The following is a 20,382-nucleotide window of genomic DNA, read 5'->3' on the forward strand; positions in this document are numbered from 1 at the left end:
TAAATCGCGAACATAGACTCGACCACACTTTCTGTTATTGTCCGAAACGGAGTGCAACGTGGGATGGTGCCCATTGTTTACATCGCGGGAGGTGGCACCGTAGCCTACCTGCGGTTGGAGCTTGGGTAAGAACACGGTGACTGGCATTTGCAAGCTTGCTCCCCGAATCTCGCGTGGAAGAAACAGTAAGGTTGGGCGGGCCTGTGCTCCTGTGGGTAGTTGCTAGGTGACGGAGTATGTGCCCCAGAGTCTTCCACAGAGGCCGATGCACTGTCGTTGCGGGGAGTTGAAGGTGCAGGCAGGGCAGCTAGTTTAACAAACTTGTTATTAGCAGCACCAGACAAGGGCGTGGTGTCAGAAAGCGTCTTAGTGCGGTCACGTCCAGAATGCAGTGCACGGAGCTCATGTTGCCTAGTGGAGTATGCTCTGTCGGCAGCGCGTAAACGTTCATTTACTGGCCTATCTTCATACGCAGAGATTGCAGTCTGGACAAGCAAAGGCAGCTTTTCAGTCCAGATTTCTGTGAGCGTGTCATCAGGCATAACTTGCTCATCGACAAGAAGACGGATGCACCGCCACAGCTGGGACGGAGACCTGTCGCCGAGACGCTCTTCGTAGATGAGCTGTCACACATTTTCTCTCCTGGTTTTAGAGACGCGCTCCAGTATCGTCTGTTTCGCCACAGCATACTTCCCTGCTAGGGGGGGTGCTTTGACCAGATCGTAAATTAAATCGACGCGGTCGTGAAGATGGTTCATGAGGCAGGCGAAGCGTGCGTCGTCATCCAAAGCACAGACATTGAATGTTTGCTCAACCAGGTTAAACCAGAACTCCGGTCTGGTAATTTCGGCAGATTCAGCACTGCAGTCACTGCGGAGGTGTGCCTATTACTTCGGACGGAAGTAGAGGATGCAGAAGGTAGCGAGTCCAAATTATTGGCGTCCCGTAATGCGGGAATCGCGAAATTCACTTGCGACGGGGGGGGGGGGGGGGGGCGGCTGAGAAGCGACGGACGCTCGAACGGTGTGAGGATCGTAGTCAAAATGTGCATTCTCATTGATGTGGTAGCTTGGAGAGAAGCCACAAGTGCTTAAGTACGCCGGTGAATGTCCGTTATGCACACAGTATTCACTCGACCGTGAGTGGTGGGGGTGGTTGTAGATGTTGGAGTAATTACTGTCCAGCACAGAATTGTTGACTTGATTAGAAGCAACACAAGGATCCCACACACGTCCACTAGGATGCACACTCGGAGTGATATTAGCTGTTTGGCGAGCATTGAACACCTCTTGACTAGCCGGCGTGGAAGGATACACACGTGGCAGGAACTGATTCGAGTTTGAATTTACTACTGGATTTTCCAAAGTAGCAAAACCGCGCTTGACGCCATGAACTGTATTGAATTGTGCATTCGACACAGGAGTAGGAATGTTCCAACCAACACTCTGTGGAGAACACATGGGAAGGTCTAGGCTAACAAAGCCAGGGTCCATGACCGTTGGCGGTTGGAAGAAACTGGCGGCACTCGATGAATTCCACTGCATGTTCTGGCTGAAGGATTCCGAAGATTCTTGCAGCATGCCCACTACGATGGCAGGAGTGCTGGAGAGATGTTGCTGGAATCCGAGTGGCAGTGAATGCTGAAAGGCCATTGTCTGGAGCTGAACAAAGACCCTCGCAATTGTGGAGAAACCCGATGCGGTAGGCGCGTAAATAACCTTCGGGCAGTAACTAGGACGTGTATTACACAAAAACGAGGTCACCAGTGAGGGAATATTGAATAGTTGTAGGTAAACAAGTAGAATTCTCTCAGATACAGATTTACTCACACTTAGCTTCTACACAGATACAAGTCTGGAGGCTAACTGCCGTTAGCATCCAACCCTGCCCAAAGCCCTCTCCTCAAAGATAGCACACTTACGCACAGAACAAATATCGATATTTATGGCGCTCTATGCCACAGGCTTAAGAAAGACAGGGTTCTTACACTCACCCACCAATACATTTACTCCCTGAAGATGTTTGTGGCTAATAATAAGGGTGAATTTAGGAAGAACTGTGAAATTCACAACTGCTTTAATAAAACTAAAAGTTATTTCTCTAAAGATTTTGCTTCCCAGTCTAAGGGTGAAAATGTAATTTCATATTATGGGGCAAATGTCATGTTGCTAGTAGACATCACACAGAAAGTATTCAAAAAATGTTAACCACTGCCTCCAAAATTTACCAAATACTTGGATTTGAAGAAGATGTAAATTCTGGTTAACACTGATGGTTGGTTATCTGAGGTGTGCAGCGTAACATTAACATCATTTGTTTTCTTTGTAAACTGTAGACTGTGATGTACATGACTGTCATATATAAGCACAAATGCAAAAGAATTTGTATAACTGTTATGCTTCAGGAAAAATTGATATTAACGCTTGTTAGTACCAAAGTATCTTACTGCTCCTTCAATTCAGTAATATATTTGCTGACTACAGAAAATGGGAAGCAGTAGATGCCAAGAATCCTTAAATATTAAATTAAAACAATACCTCATAAGTCACTTTCCTACATTATATATGAATATGAGCCTGACTGAAAATTCATCTAACAGAATCATGCTACTGTTAGAATAAGGCTCCTTTCTTACAAAGATAATTATTTTCCTTGGCACAGTTTATGTTCTTAGACAAATTTCTTATGCTTTAGTAGCAAAATGACAACAAAAACAGTAGTTTGTAGCTTTACCAGGAGCTCTTTAAGATGGCCACATGCTGCCATTTTAGTATAAACAAAGTCAGTGAAATGCTTTTCTCTTATATCACCATTAATAACAGTAACCGAAAACTTGTAAAGTCCCAGATTTGTGTTGCCTTGCTATCTTGATGCCTCTTGCTACCATTAACAACCAGCAATTAGGTAGCACCAGTTGAGTAAATGTATGACCCTAAATTAGCGTAGCTCATTTACATAATCTTAAGGGTAGGTTGCACTGTCTTACATATGTGTCCAACCATTGCTCTGGCTGAAAATAAAACATATTTCACACACGATCATAAAATTAAATAAATCTTAAGTTGGGGGATTTTGCATTTGGTACATTGAAACTTATAAATAATGGTCTTACAATGCCTTAAATGCTAGCTTCAAGTAAAGTTGTATCTTAACATGGAAGATATTAGAAGTGCAGTAAGGCTTGCATGTATAATGAACAAGTAACAGCATACCCTCTTAAACTACTATCCTTTTAAATGGAGCATTAATGGCAAGTCCTGAAATATCTTAACGATCCAAAAGTCAAATAGTTAATATGCCAAAATACAGTACCAAATCTCATAGAATTAGTGTACACTCCTTGTGAGAAAAGGCAAAACAGTTAAACCACAAACTTGTTGGGGCTTTTGTAGCCTCTTGTTGGTTGACATACTGTCTGTTGGTTTTCATATTGGAATCTTTGGTCTATTTTTGTCTAATGATTTCTCTGATATTTCATCACCACAAGTGGTTGGCACTGTCAATCATTCACCTTCCATTGCTAGTGGTGGACTGGAGTCTAGTCCATGGCTGCATGTTATGTGTATTTTCTGTGTTAATTTCTGTGAGAGGCATGCCCTTGTTTATTGTTAGTGTACTTCTTCCATTTTTGCTTGAAATTGTTATTTGTTGCAGAATGGGAATCCAGGCTCCATTTTTCTAGATTCTTTTTTCATTCTTGTTAAAACTAATTTCACGTTTATGTATTTCAGTGCCTTCCCTGAATCACAGTGAGACCGTGCATGTCAGCATATTTTATCAAGTGTTTTGTCTCATACAGTGTGTGCTCCTCCATGACCAATTTCTCCACCTGACCCAATTTGTTGTATTTATGACAGGATGGAAAAAGCTTTGTTTATGAGTGAATTTATACAACAGGGAGAGACTTAGGAACTTATGGACATTTTCTATCACCTCAGTGGCATTGTGCACTGAGCTGATTGGGACAAAATCTTCTGCATCACTGACAGAAGCACACAGTATTAGCTCGACTGTTGAACTGAACGACTGAAGAGAAAATTTGAAAGGGAAAGAACAAATTGACAAGTCGATTACTGACATGCCATGTACAGTTGTAAACTGTCCACTGAAGTGGCTATGCAAAATTTTCCTTTCAAAAACCAAGGAAATATAGAGACTGAAACCAGCAGGTTACTACATTGAACTAAACCATCAGCTTGCAACCTGGAACTCACTGCTGACAAAAGCATATAGGTTCTGTCTGCTGATAAGGAAAATATAACCATTGTAATGAGTAAAAGAAATGTAATGTACTAGATCTGATGATATACTAAAAGCTTGGTATGCAGATGCAGAGGTTCACAAGGAATATGAACTCATCAATCAACATTTCTTCTTTCCTGGTGTAAGTGCAGAGGAATCTATGCAACACTGAAGATCTGTCCTCTCTCTCTGTCTCTCTCTCTTTGTCATCATTCTTCCAACTGGTTTTATGTGACCTGCCGTGAATACCTCATGCTGCAGCCTCTTCATCTCAGAGTAGCACTTGCAAGCCACATCCTCATTTAGTTGTTGGACGTACTCAAATCTCTGTCTTCTTCTACCCTTTTCAGCTCCTTCTAATACCATGGAGGTTACTCCCTGATGTCTTAATATATGTCCCACCATCCTGTTCCTTCTTGACAGTTTTCCATATGCTCTTCTCTTCAATGATTATGCAGAAAATATCTTCATTCCTTATCTCATTAGTCCATCTAATTCTCTTCTTAGCACCACATCTCAGATGCTTCGATTCCCTTCTGTTTTGGTTTTCCCTCTGTCCACTATTCACCACTATACAATGCTGTGCCCATAACATACATTCTCTGAAATTTCTTCCTCAAATTAAGTCCTACCACCAGACTTCTCTTGACCAGAAGTACCCTCTTTGCATGTGCAAGTCTACTTTTTACGTACTTCTTGCTTTATCCATTCTGTATTATTTTCCTGCCAATGTAGTAGAATTCCTTAACTTAGTCTACTTCATGATCACCAGTTTTGATGTTAAGTTTTCATTATTCTCATTTATTTTGTCTTTTTCTCAATTTACTATCATTCCATGTGCTAAAAAATTGTTCATTTCATTCAACAGGCCCTATAATTCTTCTTCACTTCCACTGAGGGCAGCAGTGTCATTATTGAATGTTATCATTGATATCCTTTCATTAATTCCACACTTGAAACTTTCTTCTATTCCCACCTTTGCTTCTTCGATGTATGGATTGGACAGTAGGGGTGAAAAATTGCATCCCTGTCTTACATCCATTCTAATCCTAGAACTTCACTATTGGTCTTCCAGTTTTATTGCTCTCTCTTGGTTCTTGTGCATGTTGTGTATTATCTATCTTTCTCTACAGTTAACTCCTATTTTCTCATAATTTTGAACATCTTGCACCATTTTACATTGTTGAACACTTTTTGTAGGTTGAGATTTTTTTCTTCAGTCTTTCTTCCATTATCAAGTGCAACATCAGAACTGCCTTTCTGTGGTCTTACTTTTCCCGAAGCCAAACTGATTGTGATCTAACAGATCCTCAATTTCCTTTTCCACTCTTCTGTACATTATTGATGTCAGTTGCCTGTATGCATTAGCTGTTAAGCTGACTGTGTGATAGTTCTCACACTTATCTAATCTTGCTATCTTTGAAACAGTGTGGATGATATTTTTCTGAAAGTCTGATTGTATGTCACCAGTCTCATAGATTCTACTTGCTAACTTAAATAGTCATTTGTTTGCAACTTCGCCAATTATTTTAGAAATTTCAATGGAATGTTATCTATCCCTTCTGCCTTAATTGCTCTCAAGTCTTCCAGAGCTCTTTTAAATTCTAGCTCCAATGCTGTATCCCTTATGCCTTCCTTGTCAACTCTAATTTCTTCTTCTAATATGTCGTCAGGCAAGTCCTCCCATTCACAGAGGGTTCAGTGCACTCTTTGTATCTATCTTCTCGTTCTTCTCATTGCACTCTTAAATGTTACTGCCCTTGGTTTTAATGTCATTGAAGGTTGTCTTGACTTTTGTATAAGCCGAGTCAGTCCTTCCAATGATCATTTCTTTTTCAGTTTCTTCTCATTTTTCCTGCAGCCATTTCATCTTGGCTGCACTGGACTTCCCATCTATTTCATTCCTAAGTGGTTTGTAATGCTGCATTCCTGTCCTTCCTGAACAGTTTTGTACTTCCATCTTTCATTGATCAAACCAGAAGACTGATACTAAGTGCTCATGGTACATTGATATATAAACTGGTGAAACACTTGGTCTGTCTGTTTCATCTGCACGTGAAAAAATCCAACATGTACATAAAAAACATATTTCATTGAGAAGTTGAAGAGACTAAAACTTGGGCCAGGTCAGCTTTGATGTTGTTTCTTTGTTTACTAAAAGTGCCAGTCAACGACTCTCCAGATTACGCAGTGTGATTTTGCACAGGACATCACCAAAGTGTTTCATGTGCATTTTACCATGAGATACTTCATGTGGAATGGCAATTTCTACAAACAACTCGAAGGCATCACACTGTGTAGTCCACTCAGTGCAGTAGTTGCAAATTTCTTCATGGGACGTTTTGAGTAGCAGGTGCTGCTGGACTTGTCACCTTTCAAACCAAAGGTGTGATATAGGTACAGTCATGATACCTGTGTTGTGCGAAGCTATAGTGATGTACAGCTCAACAGCTCGATGACTTCCTAAGACACTTGAACAACCTTCCTTCTGACATTAAATGTACTCTGGAGGTAAAAGAGGATCAATAGCTACTCTTTCTAAATGTGCTGGTTATGAGAAATGGTGATCACCAGTGCTGCACTGGCAGTAAAAAATGAAAATACACATTTCACCTGGTCATATTCTTATCACTTATACCTGTACAAACTACCAAATCATCACTAAAGCCAGGAGAAAGGTATGATTAATATGGCCATAACTCATGCAAGGTGAATATGTGTGCTGTAATATCTGGCACGCAACATGAAACATCTGGAATGTGTTACAAGGAACAAAGGGTATGCCAGCAGTTATGTAAGAAGTGTTATGAAACCTAATACCCATTGCTATGACATGTCAGGGTGACAGATACAAAACAACAAAGAAGATTAGAGAGCATCTCAGGTTGGCGGGTGACAAAAGAGACCCCCTTGCAATGTTGAGAGTTCATTGCGTACCATGTACATGTGGAAAAGTCTATGGTGGAATGACTGGACAATCCACCAACACCAGGATCATCAAACATAATCAGTACCGCAGATTGGGACAGCTGGAGGGAAATTAGTCATGGTAAAGTAAGTACCACATGACACTGACCAAGAAATAAAATTTGCTGACATGCAGGCTCTCACATTGTATAACACTTAGACCTGTTTGCTCAGAGAACCCATTGAAATTCATAGACTGGGCAACAGATTTAACAAAAAGAAGAAATCCTCAAGATAAATGGATCCTGGATTCCAATGCTGCAATGAATGACTGTTGCACAAAACAACTGATGAGCTACATTAACAGTCACCAGGAAGACACCTACCATAGATGTTAGCAGAGAGTGTACATATAACCTCTAGATATGGACTTGACTCATGTCCATCACCAGCAATGAAGGGCAAATCTTTGAGAAAGCAAACCACTCAATCTGTTTAAATCTGGGCAAAGATTGTGAGAAAAAAGTCAATATTTAAAACACACTAGAGTTATCATCAAAAACAGCACAAATATTTCTAATTCTATCAGTCATCAGTTGTTTAAAAATTGGATCACAATAAAAATTCTGTTATATAAAAACCAAACAAGATCAAAGCTAGCGCCCAGAGACAGTCACTTGTAAAATGTTAAAGTACGAAACTGCTGTGGCTGAGTCATGACCCAAGAATCTATCAGCTGAATGTCATAGAAACTGACACAGTCCTACCTCACCATGTGAGAACATGCAACGTATCACAAGCTTTCCAACATTTATCTTTAAATACTCTCACACCAAGTTCCAATGTAACTATGAAAATTTAAGAAAATTGCCCACCATTCAAATTTACAGGAAATTAGGCCTACAGTTAACATGTTGGCAGGAATTCCTCTCCTCACCAGTCGTTTTGTCACATTTCATTAATAAACAATGAAAATACATATTTTGCATACTCATTTATGTATCACTATAAAGAATGGAAACATCATAAAATATTATGTTCAATACCTCATGGAGCTAATTTTGATAGTACTCTATAAAATAAATAATTATTTGATTAACTACTTACATCTTAAATCTCCACATGTGATAAATTGTGAGAAAGACTACACAAAGCTATATTCATATTATTTGTATATGCAAAGGATTTGGAGTTTTCACACATCTGCATAATCAAACTTAAGTAATATTTATTGTACATGACAACCACCATATGAGTGTTTTATCGTTTATTTAAGTACAACAGAGGTTTCAGCCTTATATGTCATTTTCAAGTATTTGATTTTATGTCTATAACATATACAGGGTATCCCAAAAATAATGACCCATTTTTAACTTGTAATAATACTGAGACAAATGTCACTAGGTAACTGAAACAGCACTAGATGTAATTGGCATGGTCTAGAGTTTCAGAAAAAATCTGCAGGATGTCGCTACGAGCCCTGATCTGGAGCATGCAGCCAGTCTCATGCAATATGCCACCCACACAACAGTAGGCATATTGTGTTATTGAATTCACTCATACTCAATCAGTGATTGCAGTTCAGCAGGCATTTCATATTCGATTTTGTGCTGAATCACCATCACCAAAGAACATTTGACAGTGGTATAAACAGTTTGAAGAAACACGGTGCCTCTGTAAAGGCAAAAGTCCTACCCAGCCATGTGTTTCTGTACCAACAGTGGAACAAATCCGACGAGCATTTGAGTGGAGCCCCGCAAGTCTCTGTGTCATGCTAGCCGAGAACTTGTATTACCACACATGACAGTGTTGCGTGTGTTACGGCATCATTTAGCTCTCAAACCATACTGATTACAATTGGTACAAGCTCTTCAAGTTACTGACAAAGTGAAGCGAGTGGACTTTAGCCATGCTATTGTAGAGGACATGGAAGATAACACTTTTATTTCACGGTTGATATTCAACAATGAGGCAACTTTCCATATTAGCGGTACGGTTCACCATCATAATGTGTTTATATGGGTGCTTGTAAATCCTCATGAAACAATTGAACATGAATGTGATTTACCAAAAGTTAATGTTTTTTGTGCTGTTTCGCAAACCAAGGTTTATGGACACTACTTTTATGATGAAGAAACTGTAACAGGACAATCTTATCTTGCAATGCTACTGAACTGGTTATTCCCACAACTTGACTCTGACAATTTCATCTATCAGCAATATGGAGCACCACCGCTCTGCGCAGTTTCCTCAATGCCAACATGCCTCAACATTGGATAGGGCATACAGGACCGCGAGACCAGGCTTTACACTCTTGGCCTCCTAGGTCACCTGACTTAACACCATGTGATTTCTTCCTGTGGGGATATGTTAAACAATGTGTTTATGTTCCTCCCTACCTTGTGACATTGAAGAACTAAGAACCAGAATATCAGCTGCTGTAGTTTCAGTGACAGAAGACACCTTACGCTCAGTTTGGGATGAATTTGGCTATTGGCTGGGTGTCGTCCGTGCAGCAGTGGAGGACATATTGAACATTTATGATGGATTTTTTTAAACTTCTGTCTTTTCTGAGTAATAGAGTATGCAATTTGTTGGTGTTAAGCCCTTCTTCCTAATAAATAATTCTATTTAAAATTGGGTCATTCTTTATGGGACACCCTGTATTTCAGGACACTTAACATGGACTATAGAATTCTGTGGGCCATAAGATGAACCTTAATTTTTAAGCAGTTTTTTAAAAAGTAACATTTTTACCATTTTTTTGTTAGATTGCAAAGCCAAAGTAAATAAAAAATTCTTAGTTTATAAAACCAAACTGACTGTCTTCATCTTCTTCTTCCTCTTCATTGACATCATTGTCCTCTTCATATATAAGATGGCCTTCAGTCCAATCAAGAATGTTGCTTATGCTGTGCTTCTTGAAAGATTCAACAATAATATCTTCTGTCACTCTAAGCCATGACAGTTTTATCCACTGACACTCTTGTTTGATTATATGTTGTGAATTCCTGTTGGAATCATTCATTACTCATTTGTTCCATTCCTCTCTCATATACACTTTAATTGGTTTATTTATTGAGACATCAACAGGTTGCAATTGTGAAATAAGTCCTCCCAGAATAGTAGCAATCTCTGTACTTCCCTGTCTCAGTTTCTCTTTCAGAGAATTTTTCAGATGCTTACTAAGCTGATCTAGCACAAGAAGATAACTCTTCTTCAATAAAATATCTTTCCTTCAATCCCCCACTCTGTTAAACCAAAATTTCATACCAGCTTCATCCATCCAACCTTTGTCATTTACCTAAAAAAGCGCTTGGCAGTATATCAAAAGATTTTGGAATTTCTTTGCACTTGAAAATGATCATTGGATTAAGTATAGTACTGTCAGCACAACAGATTGAGAATGTTCATTGGATTAAGTTTAGTACTGTCAGCACAACACAAAAGGGCAACAGTGCAGGGCATTTTTTCAGATCCGTTTGTTTTTATAGTTGCAGTTTTAGCACCTTCCATGACAATGGTTCTGTTACTTGGCACATTAAATGTCAGAGGAATTTTGTACCTATTTGCTATTTGCCTTAGTTTTACTCTGGTTTTCTTTTGATGTTGAATAATAAAGTGATGGAAAGCTAATATTTTCTCTTCATATTCTTGTGGTATTTTCTGAGATATTTTGGTTTTGGTTCAAATGCTAAGTCCATGACACTTCATAGATCTGTAGCACCAACCAACTCCAGCCTTAAAGTCTGTTAAGTTCCACTGTAGCATTAGCTTAAAAGCAAATATTTGAATTGTTTTTGTATTAATTTCAGTGCCACTTTGATGGTGTCCTTGAATCCATTTCAGTATGATATCTTCTAGTGTTGGCCACTTAGCATTCAGTCCTCTATCTGCACATTTAGTGTACCTCATTTTTTTCAGTTATTCTTCACTAGCCCACTAATTGCAAATGGTTTTTTCTGTTTGTGGAGGGCCAAAATGCCACTCAGCTGCTCTGTTTCCATCTTCTTCTGCGTATGCTATTACTTTCAGTTTATAGCCCAAATCATATGAATACCTTTTTTTCCCATTATGAAGCTAGCCACTAACAAAAATATTGTACTGTTACCAATAACACAAATCACTTTCAGTTCAAGTTCACTGCCACCATAGACTGCAGTGACACGTCATAGACTAGAGAGTGCTCTGGGTTTGTGATGGCAGGGTGGAATGGTCATTTTTAAGACTGGTGGGAATTTTAAATCAAACACTGGACATTTTTATGATAATTTTGAGTATAAGTCCCACCTTAATTTTGGAGACAATTTTTTGAAGCAAAAGTGCATCTTATAGTCCATAAAATACAGTAAGTGACTTTGACAAAGAGCAGATTGTTATGGCCCAGCACCTGGGAATGGACATCATGGAAATCTTTAAGCTGGTCATCTGTTTGCATACTACTGTCACAAACATGTATATATAACTATGATGTCTGCTGAAGAGATTTTAGTATTTATATCACAACTAATTTTCATTCTTTTTCTTTGTACCATACTGACAGTGTGTTGTTATCCAATGCTTCTTACTTATCATGTCTGCTCTTTTTCAGTGAAAATTATACTAGCCATAAACCTTGTGATGACAGTTCTCATCTCAGGACTACTGGTTATTGGAGCAATCAGAGTAAGTAAAATGTTTGAAATTTATTTGTTAGTATCCTATTGCTAGTTACATACATATATTTGCATAAAATCTTTGTGCAAATTACGTAGGGTAGACAGAGTGGGATTATACAAGTATTTTCTTCATAAGCTTTGTATGGTTATGTGAATGTGTATGTATGTTTTCTATTAGGAGTTTTAAACAAAAGCTTAAATACACAGCAGTCTTTTTGTTGTGCCTGTCTGCAGGGATGTATATAGGCTATATTAATTTCATTGTATTATTATTAACTTCATTGTATTATTTTGTTTTGTACTTTTTTACGTATATATTGTTTGGGTCCCATTTCTTTGAAATGGTTTACATGTACCCTTGACAACATCCATACTATATTTATTGTCAGCGGATGGATAAATAAAATAAAATAAATAAATAAAATGTCTCCTCCACATAGTGAGCAACAATCCATTCTTTTCGTAATATTTCGTTATTCTATCCAGGATTTCCCATTTTTTGATTAATTTTTGAGTTAAAGATGAAAGGCCATTTCTCCAAGTTCTTCTGTCAGACATATATAAAATATCTAAAATCTCCTCTGCTTGCTTCTGCATCTGCATGCATTCATAGAACCGTGAACCATTGTACATTTTATAATCATCCGTGCATAGAGTCAAATAATTTCACTGGCCCTCATGACATGTTGACAAACTGTCTCTGTGTTAATAATGTCTGCTGCATAAAGGATAACCTAACAGAACTGAGGCTGGGAGAACCTATAGACCATGGAACCACATATCCATCATGGTAGATATCATCCAGTGGATCTCAAATAATTTGTCTGGAGTGTGTTGGAATCCACATGTTTAATCTTACTTTCAGTGATTGCAGCTCCTCTAAAATGAGCTGCATGCCAAAATTCAAACTGCTAAATATTTTAATAGTAATAAATATAAAATACTGGTACCCAATACTAGAACATTAGTAATTTTAAGAAAAACAAGGAGGCTCATCAATACCATACAAGAAACTGTTGAAAACTGAGAACAGTCCAACTGTAACATACGCGGGGATGTACCTATTCAGTTGTGTTCCAAGCAATATCACCCAAATAAGGAACATTAATGGCTCTAAGCACACAGTCAATGGAATATGGGAGAAAAAGTCATTTTATTCCTTAAATGAATTTTCTGGTTACCATAAAGAAAATCTAAAAGTTCGACACAAGGCACAGCTTCTACTTCCTACACCAGGTAGGCTCTTCCTATGCCATTCCCTTGTTCTACTCTTTCACAGCTGTCAGCCTCCCTCACCTCTGCCCTTCTGTTCTTCTCCCAGTCTCTTCAATCCTTTCACCCTCTCCACCTGTCACAACTTCTCACCACAACTAGTCTGCAATACTGTAGTCAAGCCAGGACAATGTAGCTCTATGCGCACGTGTGTGTGTGTGTGTGTGTGTGTGTGTGTGCGCGCGCGCGCGAGCGCGTGCGCGCGCATGCGTGTGTGTGTGTTTTGTTAGCTGTGAACAAGGATATTGTCCTAAGTCTCAGCAACATTTTTGGTCTTGTTTACATGCCTGTTGACCACTCAGCACTTCAACTACACAATTTATTAAAAATGTAAATAGTAATCCATTCATTTTGGTTAACTATTTCACTAACAATCCATATAATGAATCTGGCAGATAGTGGGTACTTTCACTCATTTGGAATGTATATTCTTTCATTACAACATCCAGATATGTTAATAATGTCTTCATAATGAACCCTAGCTATTAAAAAGTACATTTTGTCCAAGTTTAAAAGGTTTCTGAATTTTTTTATGACTGAATAATATGGCACATTAAAGACAGATGACATTACCTCTTATTAAGGGGAGGTAGGTGCAAGCAGACATAAAATATTTCATGGCTATTTTTCTTATACTCTAAAACCCTGCACCTCAGTTTAGCAACTGAAAACAAGGAATTCTAAAAATATTCTTTGAGACATAGTAGTGCTGTTTGTATACTGACTATGGACATAGCAGTTGCAACAATATTTACAAACAACTAAATGGGCTATAAAATGATACCAGTACACCACATAAATGACTTGGTGACTATGGACATATGTAAGTTTATCTATAAATAAGTTGGCAAACTCATAATACATTTAAGTCATATCTGTAGAGCATTTGCTTGAGAATGATTCTGAAAATTATTATTTGACAATAAACTCTTTATTCCACAGCGCAGCAAGTACATGATGTTGCCATTTGTTGTCCTTGGAATAATGCTGGCAATTGGATTGTTCATCTCAATAATATACACATCTGTTACAAATTTCATAAAGGGAAAGGAATTATTAGGAAGCATTTGGTTGGTTGGTGGCCTTATCAGTGTTGGTAAGTAGTTAATTTTCTTTTTTGAATGAACATGATATTTGCAACAGAGAAGGAGAGTGTACTTACTGTCTGTTAAAACAGGAACGATAGGACTAAGGCTGACAGACTTAATTTGTTCCTGGCTTGTTAAGTGAGTGCTCTTTGTCTCCCATAAATAGTATATTATTAATATCTGAATTTCATTTTGATTACTTTTTTCAGTAGGTTTTATCTTCATTTATATATTCCATTTACACATTAAAATTGAGATCTGTAACTCCCAGCATTGAAGAGAACCTTTTAGAGATACAATTAGTAGAAAAGTATCTGCTATAAATCTCTTCTATATAATACACTCTCTTATAACTATGCTACGTGGATTGTATGGCATTATAGCTTAAACTTTCTAGTATTTAAAATTGTAGTAATTGAACATACTACAAACTACATAGGAAATATGTAGCGGCTTTTGCTGTGATATTGTTCAGCTGTTGTTTATATGCTGTTATGTATTTTACATGGCTGCTATGTATTTTACATGGCTACCTAACTCTCTATTAAAAGTTATTGTTCTGAAAATATTATTATAATGTTAGTGTAAATTTACAAAACCAGAATTCTGATACTAAGACAGTATTTCAGAAGGGACAGCAAATAATTGTTAGGGTTTTCTCGTTGTTAGGGTTTACCAGTTCTCTTCTTTATATCAGTTGATATATTTTTAAAGACTTTTGCTCCAGAATACACATCTCCACTCTGAGCTGAAGTCCAGGATAGCTATATGAGGATTTTTATATCCTATATTGTTGTCGCATGTACCACAGTTCATACTAAGTTGACTTTTCTCATTCACTTCAAATGCCTTGTGAACATAAGAAAAGAAAGTGGTCCCTTAGAGTACATGACAGAGAGTGTTTTACATATTCTGTTCACAAATGGTAGCTGGCAAAAATAAAGGAACTGTTAGTAATCCTCTGTATATGTTTAGATTTATGTGATTTTAATGCCTTGGTAATTTTGCAAGATATAAGCAGGAGAAAGCAATATGTTGTTTGACTCTTCTGGAAATGTACACTCTTAGAACTTAAACAATAACCCTCCTTGTAATGCACAGTTCCCATCTTTTGTTGTCAGCTATTGAAATTGGCTGAGCATCTCCATGACCGTCTGAGGCTTATTGAAGTAAAATGTGCTACTCTCTCTAGACCTTCTATTAATACTAGCTGATATGAATGAGTCTTTGGCTGATAAGTGGCACTCAAGAACAAGTCAAACAGAAGCCTTGTGAGCTACCTCTTTCATGCATAAATTACATTTCCTCAGGATTCTTCCAGTGAATAACAGATTGGCATTTGACTTCCTTAGTTTGGAAATGCAAATTCCTGTTAGTAGTGTAAGGGAGCATGCATATGCTAAACTAAGCTTTCATGTTTCCAGAACAGGTAACTTTAAGTTAAGTAAATCACAATGAAACTGCATAACTGTGCACTCTCTAGTGCTAGCGAAAAATAGCTGAATAGTGTAACTGGAAACCTATAAGCTATGAAAAGAAAGTGATGTTTTTCTACTCAAGACATTTACACTCCTGGAAATGGAAAAAAGAACACATTGACACCGGTGTGTCAGACCCACCATACTTGCTCCGGACACTGCGAGAGGGCTGTACAAGCAATGATCACACGCACGGCACAGCGGACACACCAGGAACCACGGTGTTGGCCGTCGAATGGCGCTAGCTGCGCAGCATTTGTGCACCGCCGCCGTCAGTGTCAGCCAGTTTGCCGTGGCATACGGAGCTCCATCGCAGTCTTTAACACTGGTAGCATGCCACGACAGCGTGGACGTGAACCGTATGTGCAGTTGACGGACTTTGAGCGAGGGCGTATAGTGTGCATGCGGGACGCCGGGTGGACGTACCGCCGAATTGCTCAACACTTGGGGCGTGAGGTCTCCACAGTACATCGATGTTGTCGCCAGTGGTCGGCGGAAGGTGCACGTGCCCGTCGACCTGGGACCGGACCGCAGCGACGCACGGATGCAAGCCAAGACCGTAGGATCCTACACAGTACCGTAGGGGACCGCACCGCCACTTCCCAGCAAATTAGGGACACTGTTGCTCCTGGGGTATCGGCGAGGACCATTCGCAACCGTCTCCATGAAGCAGGACTACGGTCCCGCACACCGTTAGGCCGTCTTCCGCTCACGCCCCAACATCGAGCAGCCCGCCTCCAGTGGTGTCGCGACAGGCGTGAATGGAGGGACGAATGGAGACGTGTCGTCTTCAGCGATGAGAGTCGCTTCTGCCTTGGTGCCAATGATGGTCGTATGCGTGTTTGGCGCCGTGCAGGTGAGCGCCACAATCAGGACTGCATACGACCGAGGCACACAGGGCCAACACCCGGCATCATGGTGTGGTGAGCGATCTCCTACCCTGGCCGTACACCACTGGTGATCGTCGAGGGGACACTGAATAGTGCACGGTACATCCAAACCGTCATCGAACCCATCGTTCTACCATTCCTAGACCGGCAAGGGAACTTGCTGTTCCAACAGGACAATGCACGTCCGCATGTATCCCGTGCCACCCAACGTGCTCTAGAAGGTGTACGTCAACTACCCTGGCCAGCAAGATCTCCGGATCTGTCCCCATTGAGCATGTTTGGGACTGGATGAAGCGTCGTCTCACGCGGTCTGCACGTCCAGCACGAACGCTGGTCCAACTGAGGCGCCAGGTGGAAATGGCATGGCAAGCCGTCCCACAGGACTACATCCAGCATCTCTACGATCGTCTCCATGGGAGAATAGCAGCCTGCATTGCTGCGAAGGGTGGATATACACTGTACTAGTGCCGACATTGTGCATGCTCTGTTGCCTGTGTCTGTGTGCCTGTGGTTCTGTCAGTGTGATCATGTGATGTATCTGACCCCAGGAATGTGTCAATAAAGTTTCCCCTTCCTGGGACAATGAATTCACGGTGTTCTTATTTCAATTTCCAGGAGTGTATAATAACCATTTTAAATAAGCATATACAGAATGGAAATAATTTGTTTTATTGATAACTATCAAAAGATTTTATTTTATTTTAGGTTAACATTAATGAATCTTAGTTGCCAAATGTGAAAAGTAAGAACCAAAACAATAAATTGCTAGCAGACACTGTTGAAAAATTATTTAATGACAGTGGCCTCAAGTTACAGCTCTTTTTCTGGAATTGCTACATATACTCCCTGAAACACTCACATGCACATGCTTACACATAATTGCACATTTTTAATGGCTGCAGTGGCACTGTCTCCTTATGAGCAGTTGCTCAAGTAAATGGATGGGAGGAGAGGAAATGAGTAGGAAGAAAGAAAAGGATTTGTTCACTGGGAGAGAAGATATGGTGGTACAGGGATAGGGCTGGAAAGTTTTGGGAGCTGAAAGTGGAGAAGACAGGTAACAAGTATTTTTTTTTTTTTTTTTTTTTTTTTTTTTTTTTTTTTTTTTTTTTTTTTTTTTTTTTTTGATGTGGCCCACCACAAATTCCTCTCCTGTGCCAACCTCTTCATCACAGAGTATCACTTGTAACTTATGTCATCAATTATTTGCTGGACATATTCCAATATCTGTGTTCCTCTATGGTTTTTGCTCTCTACAGCTCCATCTCGTACCATGGAAGTCATTTCCTGATGTCTTAACAGATGTCCTATAATCCTGTCCGTTCTCCTTGTCAGTGTTTTCCACATACTCCTTTCCTCTCAGATTCGGCGCTGAAGCTTCTCATTCCTTACCTTATCAGTCCACTTAATTTTCAACATTCGTCTGTAACACCACATCTCAGATGGTTTGATTGTCTTCTCTTCCAGTTTTCGTGCAGTCCATGTTTACAATGCTGTTCCCTGTCAAACAATGCTGTGCTCCAAACATACATTCTAAGAAACTTCATCCTCAAATTAAGGCCTATGATACTAGCAGACTTCTCTTGGCCAGAAATGTCCTTTTTGCCATTGCTAGTCTGTTTTTATGCCTGCCTTGCTCTGTCTGTCTTTGGTTATTTTGCTGCCTAAGTTGTAGAATTCCTGAACTTCATCTCCTTCATGACCATCAATCCTGATATTAAGTTTCTTGCTGTTCTCATTTCTGCTACTTCTCATTACCTTCGTCTCTCTTCAATTTACTCTCAGCCCATATTCTGTACTCATTAGATTGTTCATTCAATTCAGCAGCTCATGTAATTCTTCTTCACTTTCACCCAGGATGGCAATGTCATCAGTGAATCGTATCAGTGATATCCTATCACCTTGAATTGTAATCCCACTCCTGAACCTTTCTTTCGTTTCCATCTCTGCTTCTTCGATGTACAGATTGAACAGTAACAGCAAAAGACTACATCCCTGTCTTATGTCCTTTCTAATTTGAGCGCTTCATTCTTGGTCTCTTGGCTCATGTACGTATTGTAGATTATCCGTCTCTTCCTATAGCTTACCCATATTTTTCTCAGAATTTCGAACATCTTGCACCATTTTATATTGTAGAGCCCTTTTCCAGGTTGACAGATCCTATGAAGGTGTCTTGATTTTTCTTTAGCTTTGCTTCCATTATCAACTCCAATGTCAGAATTGCCTCTTTGTTCTCTTTACCTTTCCTAAAACCAAACTGATCATCATCATCTAACACACCCTCAATTACTTTTCCATTCTTCTGTATAATATTCTTCTCAGTAACTTTGATGCATGAGCTGTTAAACTGATTGTGCAGTAATTCTCACACTTGTCAGCCCTTGCAGTCTTCAGAATTATGAGGGATGATATTTTCTCGAAAGTCAGATGATATGTCACCAGACTCATACATTCTACACATCAACATGAAGAGGTGTTTTGTTGCCGCTTCCCAGAATGATTTTAGAAATTCTGATGGAATGTTATCCATCCCTTCTGCCTTATTTGATCTTAAGTCCTTCAAAGCTCTCTTAAATTCTGATCCCCTATCTCTTCTAAATCGACTCATGCTTCTTCTTCTGTCATTCAGACAAATCTTCCCCCTCTTAGAGGCCTTCAATGTACTCTTTCCACCTATCCACCCTCTCCTCTTCATTTAATAGTGGAATTCCCATTGCACTCTTAATATTATGACCATTGATTATAATTTCACTGAAGGTTGTTTTGACTTTCCTATGTGCTGAATCAGTCCTTCTGACAATCATTTCTTTTTTATTTTTTCACATTTTTCAAGCAGCCTTGTCGTCTTAGCTTCCCTGCACAACCTATTTATTTCTTTCCTTCCTTCTTTTATTGATCAACTGAAGTGTTTCTTCTGTTACCCATGGTTTCTTCACATTTACCTTTTTCGTACCTACGTTTTTCTTTCCACCCTCTGTGAGTGTTCTTTTTAGAGATGTCCATTGCTCTTCAACTGTAGTGCCTACTGAGCTGTTCCTTATTGCAATATCTATAGCCTTAGAGAACTTCAGGCATATTTTGTTATTCCTTAGTACTTCCGTATCCCTCTTCTTTGCTTTTGATTCTTCCTGACTAATTTCTTAAACTTCAGCCATTCTTCATCACCAGTACATTGTGATCTGAGTCTGCATCTGCTCCTGGGTGTGCCTTACAATCCAGTATCTGATTTCATAATCAGTCTGACTATGGTGTAATCTAACTGAAATCTTCCCATATCACCCTGCCTTTTCCAAATATACCTCCTTCTCTTGTGATTCTTGAACAGAGTATTCACTATTACTAGCTAAAATTTATTACAGAACTCAATTAGTCTTTCTCCTCTCCCATTCCTTGTTTCAAGCCCATATTCTTCTGTAAACTTTTCTTTTACTCCTTCCCCGACAACTGCAGTCTCCCCATGATGGTTAGATTTTCATTTCCCTTTGTGTACTGTATCATCCATTCAATATCCTCATATACTTTCTCTGTCTCTTCATCTTCAGCTTGCAATGTCAGCATATGTACCTAAAGTATCATAGTTGGTGTTGTTTTGGTGTCGATTCTGATAAGAACAACCCTATCATTGAAGTGTTCACAATAACACACTCTCTGCCCTGCCTTCCTATTCTTAACAAATCCTGCACATGTTTTACCATTTTCTGTTGGTTTTGATATTACTCTATACTCATCTGACCAGAAATCCTTGTCTTCCTTCCATTTCACTTCACCCTACTATACCTTTTTCCATTGAGTAACCCTTTAGAAGTTTTTGGAATATCCTTTCACTCATGCTGTCCTGTAGACTCTT

At 39.3% G+C, this 20,382-nt stretch overlaps 1 protein-coding gene across 1 annotated transcript in view; it reads left to right on the forward strand.

Annotated features, from left to right (window-relative positions):
• The window catches only part of LOC126458575 (uncharacterized), a 213,496-nt gene that overhangs the window by 185,210 nt on the left and 7,904 nt on the right, over window positions 1-20,382 (forward strand). Inside the window, exons 5-6 of the mRNA XM_050095707.1 lie at window positions 11,741-11,814; window positions 14,022-14,175. Coding sequence (XP_049951664.1) covers window positions 11,741-11,814; window positions 14,022-14,175 — 228 coding nt within the window. The remainder of the gene's footprint in view (window positions 1-11,740; window positions 11,815-14,021; window positions 14,176-20,382) is intronic.

Source organism: Schistocerca serialis, chromosome 2 (assembly GCF_023864345.2).
Source record: "Schistocerca serialis cubense isolate TAMUIC-IGC-003099 chromosome 2, iqSchSeri2.2, whole genome shotgun sequence".
NCBI classification, from domain to species: domain Eukaryota; kingdom Metazoa; phylum Arthropoda; class Insecta; order Orthoptera; family Acrididae; genus Schistocerca; species Schistocerca serialis.